Raw genomic sequence first — 19,856 nt, forward strand, 5'->3', positions numbered from 1 at the left:
ATGCCTGAACTCCTACCACAATTCCTGCTGAGTTAATTGAATCAAGTGCTTGGAAATTAAATCCAATTGAAGACATTAAATGTGCTGGGGTCACTTTAGCTGAAGCTTTCAGTCTCAGCAGGTCACTCCTCCAGAGGAGCAGTTGGGCAGGCAAGAGGATCACATGGGACATTGCCACCACATCATCCAGACCCACCAGACACTGTCCCCCCCCACACACACCTTCCTTCTGGCGGGTTGGGGGCTCTTGTTCTAGTAGTCCAGTGAAGAGCCTGGGGAAGGTCAGACAAGTAGGCTCAGTCACTCAATAGCCATTCCTGGGAGAGCTGGAGGCAGCCCAGCTCAGTGATAGCCCTTGGCTTCAGAAAAGGAGCTAATCCAGGGGAAGGGGGCCTCATAACAAAAGCATTTCTTACCACTCTGTATCCTCACCTGGATCCCCCACACCATTCAGTGACTCCCCAAATCTTCTGGAAAACAGAAGGAATCTAGGACAGGGCAGGTCACAAGAGAGAAGGGCAGGAAAGTTGAAAGGGAAAAAGGAACAAAAGAATAAAGTCTTGAAAAACACCTGGTTCACTCTTTTCCTTTTCTTCCTGGTGGGCCAATGGGGGTCATTAGATCAGAGAAGAAGGTACCATCAGAGTGAATGTAGCCCAGGGACGGGTCTTGCAGTGGCTGAGAGTTGGAGTCTTTCTGAGAGAAGAGAAAACTGTAGTCCACTGGCCTGAGATGAGCCTGTTAGAGGCTGGGCTGATCTTTGCTCTGCATCCCTAACCCCCTCCTAGCAGGGTGGACACTGGCGGGGCGCCACAGAGACCCATACATGGGAGGAGAACAATAGAGAAGATAGGGGTTGACATGGAGACTGACCTGAACAGGACACACAGACTTACCCTGGCTGGTGCTGATGGTGGGAGAAGGAGTGCCTTAAGAGTTGGGGTGGGGGGGGCACGGTTTCCTCACAGTGGGTCTTTTCTGGCCCTGCTCCCTCCTCCACCGCCAGGACCCATGGCTTCAGGTTTAGGGGGTAGTGTTGCTGGAGAACCAGTCTCCCTCCCCGCACTTCCCAGCTCACCCTTTCACCGGGTTCCTCCCCCGAGCTGCAAAGAGGAGGGGGCGGGGGGTAGGGGGAGCCAATCCCGGCAGCGCCAAAGGGGGGAGGCGGCGGTGACAGCCGCGGGGAGGGGGCGGGAGGAGAGAGGCGGCTTGGCTCTGGCTCCGTGCTTAGCTCTGCTCTGCCTCCGGCTCTGCGCTCACCTACTGCCCAAGCCTCCGGCTTCTGCCCCAGGACCCCCGGCGGGACCCCAGTCCATCCCAGACTCAGCCCCAGCTCAGACAGCGTGCAACGCCGCCAGGGGGCGCCGTGTGAGCGCCCTATCTTGGCCACCCGGCGCCCCCTCCCACGGCCCAGGCGGGACGGGACGGGGGCGCCGGGGGCCATGCGGGGCCAAGGCCGAAAGGAGAGTTTGTCCGATTCCCGAGACCTGGACGGATCCTATGACCAGCTCACAGGTGAGTCAGGGGCTCAAGGGTCGCGGGAGGGAGTGTAGATTCCATCCCCCCAGACCCTTAAGCCTATCTGACCCTGGCCAGGCCCTTACTCACACTCTACCCTATTCCCAGGCACCCTCCAGGCACCCTCCAGGCTGTTCCGGGCGGCAGGACACCGGGGTTCAAAGCCTTGGGTCCCGTGGGGGGCGGGGGAGACAGGCGGGCAGGTGGGGAGAGGCAGCAGGTGTGGGCGTGTGTGACACAAAGCTAGGAGAGTGTCTGGAGTGGGAGGTGTTACGTGCGTGAGCGCCTGTCATTCTTTGTGTGTGTCTGTGTGTATATGTGTGTGCGCCTCCCTCAGCTGGTTGCCATGTGCCCTAGGCTTGGTGATAGGGTGAGTGTGATTTTGTTGGCTGTGCAATTGTATGATCTTGTCAGATGTTTGAGGTTGTGTAGGACTCTGTTGTACTAATGAAGTTGTTTTGACCATGTGTCTCTGTTCTATGTGCAACTCTGTGCTTTGATTGTGTGATTCTGTATGCAGTGGCATGTGACAATCAGAATGTGTCAGGGCTTCACTTTATGGGGGTATGTGTCTTTGTAAGACTTTAATGACTGTGGCCCTCCTGGGGCAAGCATTTGTTAAAGTAGATTGTATTGTTTTGTGATTGTGAGACTATGCAGATTATACTGGCGTTTCATGCTGATCGTGTACTTTTATGTGGCAATGTCTGCAGTGGGGTTCTGTGAGTGTCTGTGACTCGTCTTACCCTTGCTTCCTCTCTGGTTTCCTGGTGTAGAAGGGGGCCTTTACCGCACACCACTGCTTCCCTGTGTTTCCCACAAATAGCCCAGGTGGACTCAAGGAGGGACTCTAGTGTCTGCCCAGCCTGGCTCCCAGGAACAGCACCTGGCCCTTATGGGGAGGTTTTGGTTAGTGTTTGGGTCATCGCCCCCCGCCCCCAAGAAAGTACTCAGATATCATTCTTTCAACTGAAGCTCCTTTAACCCTCAACAACCCTCTCAGAACTTCATCCAATCTGAAGGAAAACACTCCCTCTTGCTTCCCCTCCAGACCCAGAGATAGAAGCTCTTGGCCTGGAAGGTGCCGTGTGACCTTCCCAAACTACTTTGCTGCCCAGGCGTGCTCTGTCTCCCACAGTATGGAGTACATCTGCGCCCTCACATATTCCTGGGTTTGGTAGGCAGACCTACGTGTTTGTGTGGGTGACTGTGTCACCTTGTATACATTTCCATGTGTGTTTTCTGTCTCATTGTGCAGCCTGCCCAGGAACTCCAACAATGAATGGGAGGAGGGAAACTGTCTCCTGTGTCTGAAACAAGTTGGGGAGGTGGGGGGAGCCCATGATCCTTGTCTGTCCTGAGGGGAGTGAGGTTAAGTCTCCAGGATGGGGAAGAGAACTAGGATCTAATTGAGACACTTGAGAAAGTGTCTCCCCTACTCATTGACCCTGGGAAAGTCCTAGTTCCTATGCTGAGACTCCCAGAAGGGAGAGCCCTTTGGCTCAAGCAGGCCCCAGATGTGACCTAGATGTGGTTCAAACTGTGACGGAATCCAAAGGTCCAGCTCTGCCTTGACCTGTGTTCTCACCAACCCAGGATCCTTGGGAGTTTAAGGCCCCAAGGCGCTCATGAGCACCACATTAGTCAGTGTTTGCTTCCTGCTTTAATTGATTCTCCCCTTTAGTGGAACCATCCCCTCCCCACTTGGCTATTTGAAACAGAGACTGGGTGAAGGTGGCGAAGGAAGTACTTGTATTGCAAGGTGCAGGAATGAGCTTTCTATTACTTTTGCTCTCTGGGTCTCACTTTTCTCATCTCTAAAATGGAGAATACTACGTCTTGCCTGTCTGCCTCCCAAGGGAAATAGGTCAAATGTTGACAAGTGTCAAGAATGGTGTTCATCATCAGCATCCCCACTGTAGATAGCTCCACACACGACTTGGAAAGTAGAAATAGCACTACCAGGAGCTCTCCTTTCGAAGGAGGGCTTATCTTACAGCAGGAGACAATTGTGGTTGGGACTCCGCCTGATAAGGCGATAAGGTGCTGGGTGCCCGGAGACGCCGGAGTTGAAGCCCGAAGGGGAGTCGTTGTCCGAGGTGCTGAAGAGCCTTCTGGACGGATGTACTGCCATGCCTTCCTAGTTCCCAAAGTTCTTTCCCTGTGCAGGCGGGATTCCTGTGATGGACATGGGGGTGGTCTTTGGCTTCCGTCATTCTGGTCCATTAGGTTGACAGGGAGGGAGTCCTTAAGTCATCAAGGCATCCTGGGTATACACCCGATCATTTTCCTCCCCCACTCCTCCAGACTCAAAGCTGGGGGAGATTTTTTTTTTTTTTTTTGGTGGGGGGTGGGGAGAATCTGAGCCCCACCCCGCCCAGATCTACCCCCTCTGGTCTTCCAAGCCTGGTAGGGCTACTTGGAAGTATGGCGTGGTGGGAAAAAGCAGCGATCAGTGGCAGTCCTGTCCAAGCCGGAAGCTTGGGGAAGATGAGGAGAGAGTTGGGATCTGGCTGGCCAAGGCCTGAATTCGGGTCCCTCTGCTCGTAAATATCGTTTCCCCAGTCTAGGGCGCCCCCATGTGGTCTTAGAGCAGCCATGCTTACGGAGCTGATTGCAAATGGGGATGTCGCCTCCAAATCAAGGGGCAAAATTTGCATGGAGTTTGGAGGTGACTCTCGCCTAAATCATAAATGTAGGATTTTTAGCCAAAAATACAGGATCCCAGTCGGAGGAGTGGAACTATGTCTCTCCTGTAGGCTGTCCCGGCAGTTTGAAGCCGTCAGTGGGTCCTGAAAGGGTTTACTTTGGGTACAGCCTGATAAGAGTCCTGGAAAGGGTCGGGGCTGGGACTGAGGGGAGGAGAGCTTTTCCTTCATGCATTTGGCTGGCAGTCAGCATATGATGGGAGAATGTGAACCCACTGGAGCAAGACAGAGGGACACAAAACCGAAAGTTATGAGAGAAAGGGATTTGGAGCAGCCTCTTTTGCCACCCCACTACAATGTGCAGCTCCTCCTCCTTCCTCTTGCTCTCTCCCATTGGTTTAGGAAGTATGGAAGTGTGGGACGTTGCCATGACAACTATGTCCTCTTACCCCCCATGGCTTCTCCATGCCAAATTGGGAGGAGGAGGTGTGCGACAGGCAGAGAAGGAAGGGCTGAAGCGGGGCAATAAAGAGTAAGGTTCATTATCCCCTCCGCCAGCTCCTTTTTCACAACCCGTGGGTGCCTCCCCTCCCCACTAGAAAATCCAGAAAACATTCCCAAAGAAGGCTGTGAGAGAGTCCGTCCTCCCCTCCCCCACCCCGCCCAGTCTAGGAACTTTGAGGACGGGTGCTTCAGATGACGGGGCCAGGGTGCGTTTTCCCCCTTGCAGCCCAGAGGAGAGAGCGAGCGGAAGATTCTGGTCCTGCCGGTCCGGCCCTCCCGCGCCGCCCACGCAGGGCCCACTGGAGTGGGGGCGGAGACCCGACCTCCCCGGGCCTTGGGGGCGGAGCTTCGCCAGTGTGCTCTCCGCAGAACCATGAACCGATGCCCCCGCAGGTGCCGGAGCCCATTAGGGCAGGCAGCGAGATCCCTCTACCAGCTGGTGACTGGGTCGCTGTCGCCAGGTATGAGGAAGGGAGGAAGGGGCTGGACCCTTCAAAAAGTGAGTGAAGTGGGATAAGAACCTTACAGAGGTGGGGAGGGGAAGGGCCCCTCACAGAGATGGAGGGAGCAGGATCCCTCAAAGGAAAGGGTTTAAAGGGTAAGCTCCCTGACAGAGTGGAACTAGGGATAGGGTTTCTTATAGTGAAGGTGGAGGATAGGGGTCTTCAAAGAGGAGAGGATGGGGGCATCATGGTCCCTCAAATGGTGGAGGAGGAGGCAGGGCTTCTGACTGAGGATAGAGGAGGGGGCCTTAAGCAGGTGGATGTAAGGGGTGAGGCCCCTTGCAGAGATAAAAGGAGGAAGCTTGCAGCAGAACAGGGAAAAGGCACAACCCTTTACTAAATTGCTTAGTTTAATGGGATCTTAAGATGACTGGGGTCAGTGTCCAGAAGGGAAAAATCCTGAGGTGGGACAGGACCAACATAAACTCAGCTAGTGAGTTCATGAATGATGGGATGAATAGACTTGCGTGGCATAAGGATTGTATGTCACCATTTTGTCTATCTCTGGGAGTCTGTACGAACAGGGTTATACATCACTCAGGTTGTAATCACTGGGTCTGTGCATCCTGGGGGTTGCATATCTTTGGGATTCTGTGACACTGAAACTGCATGTACCTGGGGTTCTATGCTTTAGAGTTGGGTTGAGGGTTCCTGAGTCACACTAAGTGAGTTGTGTAGTCTTCACAAGATTGTACCTTGGTGTGGGATGTGTTGAATTTATGACATGTGGATTGTGGATATCATATCATGGTACTGCTGAAATTTACGCACACCTCCACCTGGGTTTCCTTAGGGCAGCCTGGGCAAGGCCCACAGAACCTAGCATCACCTCTCCGCCGGGAGAGACCAAAACCACCTAGCCCCGTGGCATTCTGGGATCTGTAGTTCTCTGGCTCTCTCCGTGGTAACCTCTTGAGCCTCTGGAGGCCTCTCCTTGCCATGTGTCCCCAGAAGGAGGGGAGTTGGGGCTGAGCTAGAGCCATGCTTAGCAGTCTCTTGGGGCGCATGCGTCCCTCAAGCCCCCTGCTTGGACCTGTCTCCAGTGACAGATGGCTGGAGCCCGGCAGGGCCAGCTCTCAATCATAACAGGAATGACTTCCAGGCCCCAAAATAGCCCCAAAGCCTAGGGAGTTCATTAATCACCTAATGCAGCTGGGGGCTGCCGTGTCTTCTGGCCTGGCTGGGGATGGAATGGGGCTGGGGAACTGAGAGAAGAGCTCTGGGGTCTTCACTGGCTGGGGTCTTCACTGAGGGGTCAAGGACTGATGAAAGTGGTACAGCTACATAGGGTGGGTCCCCTCATAAGGCAGTATTATTCCAGGTTTGAACTGTGAGAGATAAACAACTAAATGTTAGGAGTATCTCTGCAGTGAGATTTGAGGGGCCTAAGGAGGGCCCACCTAATGCTTCAAGATAGTGTTCCCTTGAGCCCTCACTCTGCCTGAAGTGCTTCCATTAAGACTTCATTCCCTTGGGTGAAGAGCTAAGTGACACAGGGATGCTTAAGGACAGATCTGGGCAAGTTTCTCTTTGGGCCCTAGGACTTGAAAGGTCTCTCAGTGGGGAGGAAGGAGAGTCTGGAAAACAACTCACTCTTTCACTTACAGACCTTCCCACCAGGGCCCTGGTTGATTAAGAACCCCGAGTCCCTGTGAGGCTGGGTCAAGATCTCTGAATGTTGAGGGTGAGGGTGAGAGACAGAAGAGGAGGGTCCAGGGACAGGGCAACAGTCTACAAGGCTGTCAATCTCTCTATCTGTGAATCAGCAGCAGAGAACCAGAAGATGTGACTGTGCTGCCTCTTTCGTTCCAGATAGTCTGGCTTGGCATTCAAGGCTCTATGGAATCTGAGCCATTTTGGTCTTACCACTTACGGCTCTCCCAACACAAACTAAGCTACAGTCATCCAAGGTTCCTTGACCCCACACACATTGGAAGGACAGGCTGGCAGATCTTTGGTCCTGGTTTAAGTCTTGATCCATCCTTCTCCATCTGTGCTATCTTGGGAAAATCACTTCCCTGAGCCTCAATTCTTTCGTCTGCAAAATTGGTATACTACTACTCACTCTGACCATGTCAGCTGTAAACACAGGAGTAATAGACCCTACCTCTCAGGTTTATTATGAGGACTAAGTGAGATGATATATGTAAAGTGTCCAGGACACAAAATGTGCTCAATAAATGTGGACCCCTTTGTTAAGGTAGACTGTTGACATTTAGCCATCTTTTAAGAACCAGCTCAAGAAATACCCTCTCCAAGTTTTCCCTGGCCTCCCAGTTAGAGAGCTTTTACAGTTAAATGAGCTTTTATAGCTCATTTCATGGCCTGCCTAGAACAGTTCCTACCACATAGTAGGCACATAACAAATATTTTTTGAATGAATAGAAGCCTTATAGTTCTCTCAGTGGGCTGTCTCTCCCTACCCAGTGGAAGCCAGAACCCTGTTTAGTTCACCTTTGTTCCACAGAGCCTGGCATTCAGTTTATATAAGTCCAATTTTTAAACATCTTTGCCCTTTAGGAGCTTGGAATCTAGTTGAGGAAACAGGACTGATCCAGAAAGATCTGGGTTCAAATATGCATCCTCTCATCTTAGCTAGGTGACCTCAAGCAAGTCTCTTTATCTCTATGGACCTCGTTTACCTCATCAGTGAAATGGGCACAATACTATTCAGTCTACCTACCTCATAAGGTTGTCATGAGAAGCCATCAGGATAACAATGTTTGTGGAAATGCTTTGTTAATTAAGAGTTATAGAAATGTAAGGGGGAAGATGTTATGTTATTAATAATGTGCAAACACTTCACAGTTACTCTGTGCCAGGAGTTATTCTAACATCTTTCCATGTATTAATTCATTTACTCCTCCCAGCAACCATATGAGGTGGGAAACAGGCACACAGAGGTTAAGAACTTGCCCAGTTAATGGCAACTGACAAAACCAGGATTTGAATCCAGGGAATCTGGCCCTCTGGCCCACACTATTCCCTACCATGCTATGCCGCCTCCTTTTACTATTCCCACTTAATAACATTACAGAATTCAGTGCTAAGTTTTGAAGGCCCAACATTGAGTTCACTAGAAATTCAGGTAGTTGGGAGCCTGCTGAGGATTGGAGGTCCTGTCAGGTAAGAACTAGAGAACAGAAGGAGAACAGAAAGGAAGGCATTCATAGCAGGAGCAAAGGCACAGAGATAGCACCGAGTTTGACGTGTCTGGGGGACAGTGAGGAGGCCAAAGTGGCTGGAAAGAAAGGAATCTGCTGATGAGGGTAGGGGGAATTAAATGCCAGGTATGGAATTTGGACAGTGATAGGGAGATATTTGCTGGTTTCATCTGTAAATCTGTAACCTCTAAGGAGTGAGAAGCCAAAAGCAGTTCCTAGATTGACTTCTTCCTGGAGGAGGGGTGGAGGGGCAAGCAGAGGACCAAGCCAGCCTGTGGCATACCCTTCTTCCCATGCTTTCTACACTTTCCACAGATGTTGTGGCGTGGGGGATGAGGAAGGGGTAAAATAAGGTATGAGATGGACGCCTGACCCCCAGTGGTGGCCATGTAGAACTGCAGATCAGTGAACTTCAAATGAAGTCGTAGGGACAGTCCCACCCGGACTTTCACCCCACCGCTGGAGGTGAGACACACTCATCCCAGAGCTGGACAAGGGAGAGGGCTCCCTCTGGGGTCAGTCCCCCTAAACTGGGCCTCCTGAGTGGGCAAGCTGGCTAAGAAGGGAGCCAGTGTAGTGTGACGATTTAGAGCACAGGCTCAGGGTCAAACTGGGTTAAAACTGAGGCTCTGACTCTTATTGATCTTGGTGATTTTCTTAACTTCCTTTTGCCTTAGTCTTACCAGCTGTAATGTGGAGGTAATGGTACTTCCTTCATAGGTTTATTATGAAAATTAAATGTGATCATGTCTGGGGGCACCTGCAGGGCTCAGTTGGAAGAACATGTGACCCTTGGTCTCGGGGTTGTAGGTTCGAGCCCCACGTTGGGTGTAGGGATTACTTAAAAAATAAAATCTTAGAGGCGCCTGGGTGGCTCAGTCGTTAAGCATCTGCCTTCAGCTCAGGTCATGATCCCAGGGTCCTGGGGTCGAGCCCCACGTCGGGCTCCCTGCTCGGCGGAGAGCCTGCTTCTCCCTCTCCCTCTGCCTGCTGCTCTGCCTACTTGTGCTCTCTCTCTGTCAAATAAATAAATAAAATCTTAAATAAATAAATAAATAAAATTAAAAAAAATAAAATCTTTAAAAAAATGTGAGAGAAGGGCACGTGATGTAATGAGCATTGGGTGTTATATGCAACTGATGAATCACTAAATTCTACCCCTGAAACTAATAATACACTATATGTTAGCTAAATTGAATTTAAAATAAAAATTTAAAAAAACATGATCATGTCTGTAAGCACATAGCGTGTGTTACCTAGCACACAGTGTGTGCTCAGTCAGTGTTTGCCAGCACCGTAGTTCAGAGGCTCACTGGCTCTGCGAGCCCTCCCCCCCCACCCCTACAAACACGCACACCCACACAGGCACATACACACCACCCCCACCACCACCACCACTGACGGGGAGCTGGGAAGATGGGGGAGGGGCTCCGGGAATGCTCCAGGGGGTGAGGGTAGGTGGTTTCCTTGGAGGGTTCAGATTTCCCTCCTCCTCTGGGCTTCTCCATCAGCTCCGTAACAGTTTTCAAGGAGCAGGCAAGGCTTTGGCAGATCCTGGCTGAGAGGAAGGGAGGAGCTCACTCTCTTCTCTCCCACGGAATTTGAATCTGTGGGGCCCAGAGGTAGCCACAATAAGTCCCCTCCCCAGGGGGTCATGATAAGGCTAAGCAGCCTTGTTCCTGCCCAGGCTATTGGACCTAATCCTCCTTCTCTTGGGCCTCAGTTTCCCCATCTGTGGCCTGTGGAAAGAGAGTGCTTCCCGCCTCACAGTCTCCATGGCAACCACGATCGATGTTGGCGGTGTCCTCCTGGCTGGAGAGGTCACTGCCTTCCCCCCGCTTATATTCTCATACAGCTCCACGCAGATACAATTACACAATCGCTGTAGACCCATACTCCTAATATAGGACACATCTGTACTAGCAGTCTTCAGACCTACACCCACGTACCCCTCATACCCCATACACACTCAAATACTCCAGGGCACGCACACACACATACCATGGACAGCCAGGTCACTTACCCATATAGACAAGACACACACCTAATAGACAACACACAATCATGTGTAAACCACACACAGAGACACACATAAGAGGAGAAACACCTACTCTCCCTACAGTCAGACACAGGAATGCACACAAGAAAACACTTATATTCTGCCACATACATCTATTACTTATACACGTGCAGCTCATAGTTTCCCTCATACACACACATACACTGCCCTTCCCTGCCCTCTCCCTCAGCATAGCTCCTCCCTCTGCCCCCTCCCTTTGGCAGAGTAGCCCCAAGGTGTCTGGGGGAAGCTATCCTCAGGGACAGAGGCAGGTCACTGCCTTCCTCCTCTGGCCTGGCCTGTTCTGGCCCATATCCTTCTCGCCAAGGGCTCCTGAGATGCCAGTCTGTAGGCTGAACTGGCCCCGTAAAGAGGAAGAGGCTGTGGCTGGGAGGCGTGTGGGGCAGAGGCGGGGTGAGGGGGCAGGGGAGGGAGGAGATGCTGGGAGGGAGAGGGGGAGGGAGGCTGCAGGCGGTCCCTACACGGGCTGGGGAGCCTGAGGGGGAGGTGGTGTGAGGAGGGCTGCCAGTGTGTCTGAGCCTCAGCTGGTGGGGGCCATGCCCCAGGCCCACGATGAACCTGGAAGGGCTGGAGATGGTTGCTGTGCTTGTGGTCCTCGCTCTGTTTGTCAAGGTCCTGGAGCAGTTTGGCCTTTTTGAGCCTGTCTCCTTGGAAGGTAACCCAGGTGTCTGGCTGTGTCTGGGCTGCTGACTGGAGGAGCAACCGCCCGCAGCGCTGGGGAGGGCGTCACTCTGCTTTTATGACTGGGGGCAGGGGTAAACATGTTAGTGATGGGACAGGGCTTCTGGGGGAGGTGTGGAGGGGTGCTTGGGGAACAGGACATCTGAGAGAGCTAAAGAGGGAAATTCAAGGAGTGGGACTGGGGTAGGGGCTTCTAGGGGAGGTGAGGAGGGAATCTGGGGGCTGGGTGTCTGAGGGAGGTGAAGAGAGAGGGCCAGGGGCCAGGGTGTTTTGGGGGGGTGATGAGGGGCACAGCATGGGAGGACTGGGGTATGGAGATGAGGGGAATCTATCAGTATGAGGAGAGGTCTGGAAACAGGCAGGGCTATCAGGAGTAGAGGAAGGAGGTTCCAGGGATCCTGAGATAACGCCAGACTTCTGGGGAGTCCCTTTGGGGCCAGGGGCCCACCATGGCTCTGAAGACGTGTGTGACTCTCCACACCTCCATCCTTGCAGGTGTAGGTTAGAGAGTGTGCGTGGACTCCGTGTGAGAGATAGAGGGGGTGTGACCATGGGTTCATCTGTGTGAAAAAGGACAAAGTGTGTGACTGGGTGAGACTTTGTATGTGACAGGGATGTGATTTAATGTGTCAGAAGGAAAGGGTATGTGGCTTTGTGAGATGGTGAATATGACTGCCTGAGGGGGACAGGTTGTGTGGCTGGGCCCCTTTGGGTACTGGATTGTGTGTGTGGCTGTTCCCAGAGTTCCCTGAGGAAATAGCAGCTCCATACTCAAGGCTTGGGATGGGGGTGGGTTCAGGAGGGACACAAGTGGGAACACTGTGAATGAGACATTTATAGATCAGCTCTGGCAGGAGGGGGAGGGGTAGAACAGATCAGGGACCTTGCTTCCCAGGCCCCCTTGCCCTCCCAGTTTGTCTCAGGATCTCCAGGTCCTGGGCATTGGGAATGAGAAATCAATTGTCCACATCACCCCAAAGTCGAGTGGAGAGAGTGATATTGGAGATACAGAGGGGAGCATGTTCTGCCTCCCCTGAGAGATTTGGCCTCTCCCTCCTCTTCACACCAAGAATTGTGCAGCTCCATAGCACAGCTATTCTCTAGTTCCACCAGGGACAGGAAAATAGGCAAGAACCGTGATAGGAGGGTTATAGGGTAGACACCGGGGAGAACTGAAAAGATGTGAAGGGAGCTGGAGACAAGAGAAAGGGCCAATGAATTGCCTGCTCTAGGGTTCAGTAAGAGCAGGAAACCCCCAACTCACCTTCCATCCTCTGCTGCATTTATCGGAGCGGGGTGGGGAGCAGGTTGGTCCTAGATGAACTAGGGCTCATCCAATCCTGAAACGATGAAGTCCATTTGGCTCTGACGTGCCATGCCCTTTAGACTGTTTGGTGGGAAGAGGGGTCATCCAGGAAACCCAGGTGTTCTGTAGGCTGAAGGCAGCCCTTTCCCTTCCCACCTTTCAGGGGAGCCTAGAGGAAACGGAGTCCTGGGAGCAGGGAGGGGACCAGGGAAGGGGGGGAAGTGTGAAGACGGGGAGGTTGGGAGAGGCGGGGGTGCCGTCCCCCTCCCCCCGCCCTTCCCAGTCCAGCTGCGACCACACCACCGGAGGCCCCAGACGCAATCCGGCTTCGGGAAACCAAAGTCGGGGCTAATGGAGCCCTGGGCTGGGGGCCAGGCCGCCATCGATCCCCTACTCGGCCCATGGTCTCCCTCCTACCTCTCCATAGCTCTGCGGGGGGAGGGGAAGAAAGGAAGTATCGGAGGGGGAGGCGTTGACTTTAAGCAGTTACCTCCTGGGAGTAGGGCCGGGTCCTGAAGGGTGGAGCCTGGTTTGGGGGGGGCGGGGCCTGCGTGGGAGCTGGGATGCCCTAGTAACCTACAACCCAAGGAAGTTGGGCCCCTCCAGGAATGGACTGAGCAGTGTGCTAGGGCCCTGTGGACTCTGGTCCTGGAGTCTGGAGGTGGGTGCTGCGGGAGACAGGCACACCAACGCAGAGCCCTCCCTGGGATGCAATTAGAGCTGTAGGACACAGGTGTAAATAAGGGGAAGTGAGGGGAGCTGTGGTCAGTGGCTCTGGATAGCCCCACATTACAAAAAATACTCATCTCCAAGGTCTGTTATTGCTTCAAAGTTTGCTATCATGTCACCTTCAAAGACATGAGAGGGGACACACTTTTAGGGTGGGTGAGTTAGCTGATGAGGAACTTTGTTCCACTGGTAGGGAGATTCCAGGTGCTCTGGGATGAGGGGTTATAGGAAGGAAAGGTGGGCAGAACAAACATGGGTTCTGTTGGTGATGTGCAGTCTTAGGTAACTGGGCACCTAAGTCACAATATGATATGGGTATGTGTCGTGGTGACCTTGATATGTGTCATAATGTTATAGGGTCACAGTGTATTATAGTGTGCTTAACACACCGTGTCATGATGTCCCATGTGTTTTTGTATGGTTTGATCATGCTGCATGTAAGATGGCCTATGTGGGTCCTCATATGTGTGTGTCGTTTTTCCTAGGCTACATTTGTATGTTTGTATTAAGGAATTCTATGTCAAAGTGTGTGTGTGCCTGTGTGTGTGTGCATGTGTTGGGGCCTGCTTGATTAGGCCATTGGGTTTGAGTGAGTTGCTGGGTATCAAGCTGTCCTTGTATGGCATCCATCACTGTGATTTATCATTCTATGTGTCACTGTACACGCTTGTCACTGTGTGTGTGAGAGAGAGAGAGAGAGAGAGACAGAGACAGAGAGGTGTTCCTACCCAGGCAGTCCTTGGGTTGGACGTCACCCTCAGACGTCCAGCTACAGCACTGGAGCCAAGGGCACTGGGTCAGCAGGCACTGAGGCCAGTGCCACCTCCCCTTGGTGGCCTCACTGTCCGCAACTGCGTCCCATTATACAAGATGCCTGAGTGGACTTTTTATGCCTGTGAAACCCACTGGGCTCCCCTAGCCCAGCCCCAGCTATTCTCACCATTCTCTTCCAGTCCTCTCCCAACACCCCTTCCCCTCAGGGTTGATTTGTGATGGTGGGGAGGGGAACGGAGGGATAGTAGAGGTTAATGTGCCTTCCTGGGGTCTTCTCTCTTCCCAGGCCACCCTCCAGGGCCCACTAAAAAAGCGCTGAAGCAGCGGTTCCTCAAGCTGCTGCCTTGCTGCGGGCCCCAGGCCCTGCCCTCAGTCAGTGAAAGCAAGTGCCTCTCCTGTGCTTCCGGGGGCGGGGCCCGTGTGTGTCGGGGTGTGACCAGTGTGACAGAAGCGGGCCTGCGTGTGTGTGTGTGTGCGTGTGCGTGCGCGCGCGTGACCGGTGGGGGTGGGTGGGCGCCGGTAGGTCCCAGTGTGGGGAGGGCGTAGCTTCAGTGCCAGGAGCAAGCGGAATGTGGGGCGTGGCCAGTTTGGGGGCGGGGCCCAAGTGTCTGTGGGCGTCACGGGTCAGCAAAATGAGTGAGCCCCGGTGTTTGGGCGTGGCCAGTGTGGCAGGGCTGAGGCCTGAGACTTTGTGGGTATGGCCAATGTGGCCGGGCAAGACCAGTCTGCTGTGAGGTCTGTGCGTGGCTTAGTGTCTGCGACTGTGGCCGCCCGCTCTGTCCTGGGGAATGTTTTGGGCCCGGAGATGCATGTCGTCCCTGCCCTGACTGGATGGATGCAGGTGCCTACGATGGATCCCGTCTTCCTCCAGATGCCAGGACACTTGGGTTTTCTAGTCCCAGCCGGGCCCGAGTTGAGTGGCCTCACTTTGTCTCCAGGCCTGTTTCCTCAATTGGGCCTTGCCCACCCCATAGGATCATACTGAATTTTGCAAGCCACAGAGACCCATTTTGTAGTTATTTGAGAGTGTCATTGTGTTTGATTCCACTGGGTCCCACATGGGGGTAGATTCGGGAAAATGACAGGCGTGAGTCCCACAAGCATGTGTGTGTGGGGTCTGTTTCGTGTGTGTCTGTGCTCGTTCATTATTTGTACCTCTGCGCGTGGGGCTGGGTGTGTGTGCATTGTAACACGCAGGTCTGTGAGATTTGCTGTTGCGTGTGAGGGGCGAGGTGTGTGTCTGCAGTTGGCCGGGTCTTCCACTTTCTCGGTGACAGTTCGCTCCCTTCAGCATTAGCAGTCCCAGCTTCCCTCCGCCCCCACAGACCCCGCCCGCTGGACCCAGGTGACTTACTGTCCTGGTGGGGGCGGGGGCGGGGGCCTTCGGGAGCGTGGGGTGGGGGCACTTGCCTGGGGACTGGATGTTGGGAGCCTGGGGCAGGACTGAGATGGGGCCAGGGATGAAGCCTTAGCTAAGGTTTACTGGGAGCAGGGTAGGGGTGGGGTCTGGATGGGCTTGGCTGGAGCTGGGCGGGGCATGGCTCGAGCATGGCTGGGATAGGCGGGGATTGGCTGGAGAGAAGGATCTGGGCGGGGCAAGTGTGGGGCTGGGCGGATCTGAGTGGGTCAGGGAAGGCCCGGAGCCTGGACCCTCAGACGCTTCCTCTTGAACCTATTCTTTCTACTCCTCCCTTCCCGGGATGAAGATGGGGCTGGGGGCCTTCCCCTTCAACGAGGGCCAAGGGCCCGGGGGCCAGCGATGAGTTGGACCCCTGGCTCCAGGGCCAGGCCTGCCCATGGGCCCAGCCACCTGATAGACCTGGAAGCTGACCAGCGTCTTCTCCTTGCCTTGATATCCTCAGACCGGGGTCCAAGGAACTGGCAGGCTGGTCTCTGGTGTTGGAGATGGGGAGGATGGGTGGGTCGGTGGTTTTGAAGAGGGTTCGTGGAGGCCGGGCCTGAGGCGCGGCTGTTCCCCCCTCCCCACACTGCCCCCCTGCAGACAGCGTGGAGGATGAGTTTGAACTGTCCACGGTGTGTCACCGGCCAGAGGGTCTGGAGCAGCTGCAGGAGCAAACCAAGTTCACACGCAAGGAATTGCAAGTCCTGTACCGGGGCTTCAAGAATGTGAGTGCAAAGCAAGGCCAAACTGGGTGAGGGGCCGGGCCTATCTCGGACTTCTAAGATTGGCCTGGATGCTTTAGGAATGTGAGAGGGAAGGGGAGGAGGAGGGACCCCTCTTCCCCAGAGACCAAACTTCTAGCCCGAGGCTCCTGCCAATCTGAGGCAAGGTGGAGCCTGTAGACTGGCCTGCTGGTTAGTTCCATTTTTTTAAACTTGTGCACTGAGAAGTCTTGCCTTCCTTAAAAGAACTACATGGTGAGCCCCCCGAAGACAGGAAGCTTTTCCTTCTCTGGGAGCCTCTGGCATGGAGTAGGTGGTGGTTAGTAGAAGGGGGTTTTGTTTCTGCACTCCGTCTGGTTTCTAACTTTCCTCCTACCTCCCAGGAATGTCCCAGTGGAATTGTCAATGAGGAGAACTTCAAGCAGATTTACTCTCAGTTCTTTCCTCAAGGAGGTGAGGGGACAAGGCCTGAGAGGAAGCAGCTGTCCATCTCTAGGCTGAGTTGGGGAGAGGGTTCTGGAGGGGCTGGGAATGCCAAGTAATAAGAGGGGTTCGGGGAACCCCATAGAAGTAGGAAGTCCTCTCCTGTCTGAAAGCCAAACTTATCCACGCTTATCCTACAGACTCCAGCACATATGCCACTTTTCTCTTCAATGCCTTTGACACCAACCATGATGGCTCCGTCAGTTTTGAGGTGAGCTGGAGGAAGTGGGTCAGGGAGGCCTGCTTCTTGGGGCTTCAGGGCCAGGATCCACAAGCCAAACCCATATTGGGGATTGGGTAAAGGGTATCTGAAAATACAGTTCCCCCTTGTCTCCTTCCCAGGACTTTGTGGCTGGTTTGTCGGTGATTCTTCGGGGAACCATAGACGACAGACTAAACTGGGCCTTCAACTTGTATGACCTCAACAAAGATGGCTGCATCACCAAGGAGGTGTGGAGCAACTGAAGAGTTGGAGAGCTTTTATGTGTGGGGGGAGGTGCATAGGGCCCTAAGGAGGAAAATGTGACCCATGCATGCTTCACCAGTAAGGGGTGAGGTCCGCCCTAGGCTCTAGGCCTCCTGATTTGGAGGCTGGAGGCTCTGAGGAAGGATCCTTTTCTTTCTTGGCCTAACAGGAAATGCTTGATATCATGAAATCCATCTATGACATGATGGGCAAGTATACTTATCCTGCACTCCGAGAGGAGGCCCCAAGGGAGCACGTGGAGAGCTTCTTCCAGGTGCCTGGGACTGGGTAGGCTGGAGGGTCCTGGAGTGAAGGGAAGGAGGCAAGGTCCTGGCAGGGAACTTACCTGAGTTCTGCCTGCCTCTCTCCTGTCATCCCTCCTGTTCTCTCTACCTGACTACCTTTTTGCAGAAGATGGACAGGAACAAGGATGGCGTGGTGACCATTGAGGAATTCATTGAGTCTTGCCAAAAGGTACAGACCCCTGCCCTCCACATTTCCATGATCTGGACTCAGGGTCCAATTCAGTGATATAGGAGAAAGCTCCTTTGGGCAGAGTATCGTCTCCCTAACTTGCCCATACTCCCAAGTCCTGTTCCTCCACAACTCGGGGAGGCCTGTCCCTTCCCTACTTCAGATCTCTCTGGGTGTCTCCTTCCTTGCTGCCTCTCTCTGTCTCTGAATGTCCCCATTTCAGGTGAATGTCCCTCTCTGTGTCCCTGATAAGCTCTTTTTTATTTCTCTCTCTCTCTCCAATCTGCCTCTCCCCCACCATGGCTACAGGACGAGAACATCATGAGGTCCATGCAGCTCTTTGACAATGTCATCTAGCTCCCCAGGAAAGGGGGTCAGTTGTCCTGGGGGGACTATACTCTAGCCCTAGTCCAGGTGGAACTCACCCTTCTCTTCCCAGGTCTGTCCTCATCCTAGCTGGGCCCTGGGGGCTGTAGGAATCTAAGAGTCTGGGGATTCAGTGTTCCAGATTGCTGGAGCTAAAGGGGCCAGGGCATGGGCAGAGTGTATCTGTGGGGTGTTCCCAACTTCCAACAGCTCCCACCCCCTTCCTGCCTGACACTCAGTGCTGAGGGTACCCCCGCTATAGGAAATAAATGGTCTCCACCTTCCATCCCCACTCTAGAAACTACAACACTAGACAGAATGTCTCCGGCTATGGTGCTTTCCCTATCCCTGATCTCATATGCATTTCCTCTAAGATTTCCTTCTCAGAGAGTCTGTTCTGTCTATGGCACTGACTGGCCTTTCAGACCAGGGCCTTTGAGAGCCTTATAGGAGGAGGGACAAGAATGGAGAGGGAGAAATCTTAGGCCTGAGCCAGGTGGTTAGGTCATAGGTGGCTGGGGTAGAGTGCAGAAAGGCCTGGAGATTGTCAGTGACAGCTCAGGCATGCCAGACTATAGCTCTGAGCTCCATAGGTCTACCACCCCCAGGCTATCAGAATTTGGGTTCCAGGCCCTTCAGAAGACTCTGTCTCCTTGGAAATGCCCCAGAAATTTCCATACTCTCCTCAGTATTCCAGGAGAGCCTGGGATCCTGATGTCTGGCTCATGCCTGGAATTCCTTCCTCTCCTTCCTTCCTGTTTGTGTGGGTGGTGGCAGCAGCAGGGGAATATGGGTGGGAGATGTCCCAGCTGATACCTGCCAAAGTTTCAGGCTACCCTGTCTGAAGGCTACAACTTAAGTTTTCATTTGCCATTTCTTCTAGACTTGGAGGCATGGAGTGAGTCAGGGACCATCCAGTGGATGCCTTAGAAGAAAGGGGAAGGAGGGAGGCAGGCATAGCATCTGAACCCTGTGAGGGGGGGCATTCACTAGAATCTTTGATCTACCCAGGCTCTATTCCAACCCCCCACATAGTCTCCTCAATTCCTACTTAGGGTCTTCTTTTGCTCTATTCAGTCTACCCAGAGATGCCCCCGTACACACCTAGAAGGCAGAGACCACTCTTGCCATGCTGCCACCCTTTAATATACCTGCTCGTTCCATTTAGCTCACCCTCCCAGTCAGTCAGGATCTGAGGGGAAGGGCCCCGAGGGAGCCCCCTTTCCCATCAGAACACTGTTGACTGCTTTGCATTTTTGGCTCCTCTGTATATTTTGTAAAATAAAAAAATACACCAACCCAATAAAACACAATGGCTATGCACAGGCTGCTGTCTCTGCCTTTTTGTCCCTCCTGCTCCACACATACCTCACAACACTAATTCCTGTACCTACAATAGCCTTTTAGATTCCAAAGAAAGTGCCTCTCTTTTCCATAGCATAGCCAACCCTTGGCAGGAAATTGAGACACAGGTTCTGGAAGGGTTGGAAACCTACCTGACCTCAGAGAGGTCCCCATGTGAATCTCTCTCCCACATCCTTAGAGGAGATGAGAGACAGGGTATTAATATCCCAAAGATTATGCCAAACCAGCTGTCTTTTGGCTAGACATTCTTACAAGTTGAATCAAAAATTTCTAATTTACAGACATCTTAGTTAACCTCGAAGTGCTTTCTTTGGAGGGGGGATTCCCTTTAGTTTCTAAAGAAAGTTCCTTTGTGTAAACATCCCAACCTTGCCTCCAATATGGACATAGTTTGTGTCTATACTCCAGCCAAGAATGAGGAGGGATCAGATGGGGTGGACCGAGGCACCATGGAGCAAGTGACACAAAGGGTAATAGAGACTTCCTATGTGGAATGGCTGCCTTTCTTTGTTCTGTTTCTGGAGAGGGGCCACCAGTGGTAGGTTCATCCCATCCTTTCTCTAGGGCACCATTATATGGTGACTAAGCTTCACCATCCATAGAAGGGGGATCAGGCCTTCTCTTCCATCACTGTACACATTGACAAGGTCAACGGAGGAGTATGGTGTCCA

The 19,856-nt window shown here is 53.2% G+C and overlaps 1 protein-coding gene across 4 annotated transcripts; it reads left to right on the forward strand.

Annotated features, from left to right (window-relative positions):
• The first annotated feature begins 1,173 nt into the window (after positions 1 to 1,173).
• On the forward strand, positions 1,174 to 19,143 carry KCNIP2 (potassium voltage-gated channel interacting protein 2). Of its 4 annotated transcripts, XM_036086269.2 has the most exons (10): positions 1,174 to 1,515; positions 14,194 to 14,289; positions 15,199 to 15,252; positions 15,910 to 16,034; positions 16,415 to 16,484; positions 16,655 to 16,725; positions 16,857 to 16,964; positions 17,150 to 17,254; positions 17,392 to 17,454; positions 17,764 to 19,143. In XM_036086269.2, exons 1-10 carry the CDS (start codon positions 1,443 to 1,445, stop codon positions 17,809 to 17,811), a joined length of 813 nt encoding a protein of 270 aa, XP_035942162.1. In that variant the 5' UTR covers positions 1,174 to 1,442; the 3' UTR covers positions 17,812 to 19,143. The 4 variants fall into 4 exon arrangements, with proteins under 4 accessions (XP_035942162.1, XP_077933325.1, XP_035942207.1 ...); XM_078077199.1 differs by lacking the exon at positions 15,199 to 15,252 and having other exon boundaries at positions 14,194 to 14,293; positions 15,914 to 16,034; XM_036086314.2 differs by lacking the exons at positions 14,194 to 14,289; positions 15,199 to 15,252 and having other exon boundaries at positions 1,175 to 1,515.
• The last annotated feature ends 713 nt before the right edge of the window (positions 19,144 to 19,856 follow it).

The sequence above is a fragment of the Halichoerus grypus genome, chromosome 7, assembly GCF_964656455.1.
Source record: "Halichoerus grypus chromosome 7, mHalGry1.hap1.1, whole genome shotgun sequence".
Classification (NCBI taxonomy): domain Eukaryota; kingdom Metazoa; phylum Chordata; class Mammalia; order Carnivora; family Phocidae; genus Halichoerus; species Halichoerus grypus.